The sequence below is a fragment of the Malaya genurostris genome, chromosome 3 (genome assembly GCF_030247185.1).
Source record: "Malaya genurostris strain Urasoe2022 chromosome 3, Malgen_1.1, whole genome shotgun sequence".
Lineage (NCBI taxonomy): Eukaryota > Metazoa > Arthropoda > Insecta > Diptera > Culicidae > Malaya > Malaya genurostris.
Window position 1 is genome coordinate 16077040 of NC_080572.1, and position 2795 is coordinate 16079834.

The 2795-nt window shown below is 39.5% G+C and overlaps 1 protein-coding gene across 1 annotated transcript; it reads right to left on the bottom strand.

Moving 5' to 3' along the window:
• Positions 1-451: 451 nt before the first annotated feature.
• On the bottom strand, positions 452-2562 carry LOC131437564 (uncharacterized). The gene is made up of 2 exons (XM_058607010.1): positions 2287-2562; positions 452-1175 (listed from the first exon to the last, which is right to left on the bottom strand). The coding sequence occupies exons 1-2, from the start codon at positions 2438-2440 to the stop codon at positions 811-813; spliced, it is 519 nt and encodes a 172-aa protein (XP_058462993.1). The 5' UTR covers positions 2441-2562; the 3' UTR covers positions 452-810.
• Positions 2563-2795: the final 233 nt, after the last annotated feature.

Genomic DNA, 2795 nt, shown 5'->3' on the forward strand with positions numbered 1-2795 from the left:
CATTTTCTCCCAAACGAAGAAGTGCATGAGCACAGCCTCCCCCGAAGTATTGAGCTTAGCTTAGTTCCGGGGGGATCAAGGCAAGATGTCCAAGGTGTTTTAGTGGGTAAGGTTCAGCCAGTCCCACTCGCTGGTTCACAATAGCGGTAGCTTGACAACTACTGAGCGCGTGAACTGGGAAAGTACATAAGTAGGTATTTCACCTTGTAAAAAAAAAAAAAATACATACATACATACATACATACATACATACATACATACATACATAATCATTGAAGGAAAATAAAACGGTGTCGTTAGTTTTTAAAACAAGTACAAAAATAATTGGAATGAACGCGAAAAGATTTTCACAACATTCAATAATTGTACTACATATTCTGAATACGAGCGTGAATAAAAATCTGAAGTCATTTCATTATGGATGTGATAAGACGAAAAAACACATGTTCGATAATGTTAACATTCAGCTCCAATTTATGCATCTACATATCACATTTAGCTTATTTTACATCGATTCGCGTGATAAGAACATCCGTTACTGAATTCAGTCAATTGATTGACAAAATAATTGTTGTGACGCATGTTCCGATCTAATATACTTTCCGACTACATGATTGTTGGTCAAGCCCGTGAGAATATTCCCACGTGTCGCTCAAACAGAACTTCCGAAGTAAACATTTCACACGGGTATTGAAAATGCATTCGGAAGCGGTTTCCAATGCGGAATCGGGCTTAACCTTCAAGTACTCGTTGTAAATGCTCTATGTTTAATCTAATCTAACGGAGTTTCACTGAATTAATGTGCACTTCTCACGGAATCCGCAGTGGCGTACCGGGTCCGGCATTCTGCAGCTGATCCAAAATTGCCTTATGCAAATCCTCGATGTGTTGGTACAGGTAAGAGTGCACATCGCCACTGCCGGAGTGATTGAATGAATTGCCTCGGTTATCGAAAGAAGCTATGTTTCCGTTCTTATCAATTTCCGCATAGCTTTCGAATTGTCCACCGGTTTTGTTTGGCTCACGGTCCACCGTTTTGGCAGTTGCCTTGCCAGCCGGGTCAAGGCACTCGCGGGTCACCTCAATCGTGTTGATGTCATTCTTGGTGTTGTTTTTGACGATGATACACTTGAACGATGCCGGCGGACAGGTCAGGGTGTCACAGATTATGGTACCTGAGAAAAAAAACAGAGAAAGAGTTTTTGTAGTTAATATTGTTTCTGAAACAAACCAAAGAGATTGATTGTGCATTAACTGGTATAACCTACAGAAATAGTTCTCTGGTCTGTTAGGCCAATCATGAAAAAACGAAATGAGTTCCACCATTTCAGGCAGATATAATCGAAATCGATTCGTATGGCCATCAACTAACATGACGTACAAACTGTACTAGTTTTCATTCATCGTACTCTAAACGACGGTGCAAATGTTTGTTGAATCCGAAAATATGCAGTAATTTTTGTTAGGTCTATAAGATCTCTCATTTGAATCTAAGATTGGGAATATCAATTCTGTGAGATCCTTTTTGGAATATATGACCACTATTTTCTGTGCTTCCGGAATCGGAAACCGGGAACCAGGATAGCCGGAATCAGTTGAGGCCATTTAGCATACTCGACGAACTGAGTCGAATGGTATACGATACTGCGTCAGTTCAAAAGTCGGGATTCACAATGATAACTAACCTTTCTATATGACAAAGATAAAAACGCCCATAGCACATAGAATTTCCGATATCGAAAACAGTTCTTAGATTTCGGACATCTTAGAAATGCACGAAACGTCAAGATTTATTGGTATTTCTTAAAAAAAAAAATGCAAATTCAATTATCACAAATTAAAGAACATTCTAATTTTCGTTTCTCACCCAATGTGGTAAGGAGCTATAGTCAGAGGGGTTCCTCGTTCTTCCTGGAGTGAATGAATCCTTTCTGTATTGACCTTAATGGGTTTTAGCAGATTGTTTGTTATCCCTTAGGGGTGCCGAATTTACTTCTGTATGCGAATGGTTCTGTATTCTTCCGGGAATGCAGAATGGTGTAAAATCTCTAACTCCTCTCGGGGGTTGGAGGTTTTATTAACTGTGCATTTTGGTACTTGCAGATCGTTCAGTATCTATTCCGGGATGCAGAACGATTTGTTGGAACCTCGGCAAGGCACAAATTCCAAATAATTAGGGCAAAGTGCCACTTGAGCCAATTAATTCTGATTCCTGATTCTCCCATAAAATCGATTGGCACTCTAATGAATACCGCCTCCAAATATTTTTCACAATTTTAGACTTACCATTTTCAATTCGCGCGTTCGATTCTCCACTAAGATTCAAAAGTGAATTTAGTTGTCGTTTTTCACGAATCACTGCTCCTTGCACATTGTAGAATCCCACTACCAGGCACAATCCAATGCACAATAAAACTAGATTAGCATGATTCGAACTCATTTCCAAAGCGTAGTTGGTATAATTTTTCACTAAATTGTCCACCTATTTTTCAAACCACAGAGGCTAATCCGAACCCACAAATCACTAGACTCAAACTGGCGGTAGCTCCCGGATGACGGCACCTATTTAAATGACTTCTTTACATTAAATGCAAACATCACCATACTACATTTACAATTAGTATGAGCTATCCGTTCTAACTAAAGGGTTTACAGTAACTACCTGATGGTGGGAAAATGGTTGCGGCCGGGATCCGAGTTACAGCTCACTAGCTGAAAACAACTATAATCTAATTGGATCCGCAAGCTTATCAAGTGCGTATGATCAGTTCGTACAAAAAATGCACAATTTTAGA

Coding starts and splice junctions, on each gene's coding strand:
- LOC131437564 (XM_058607010.1), bottom strand. CDS start 2,440: ATGAGTTCGAATCATGCTAATCTAGTTTTATTGTGCATTGGATTGTGC. Junction 1,176..2,286: donor GAACGCGCGAATTGAAAATG/GTAAGTCTAAAA, acceptor TTTTTTTCTCAG/GTACCATAATCTGTGACACC.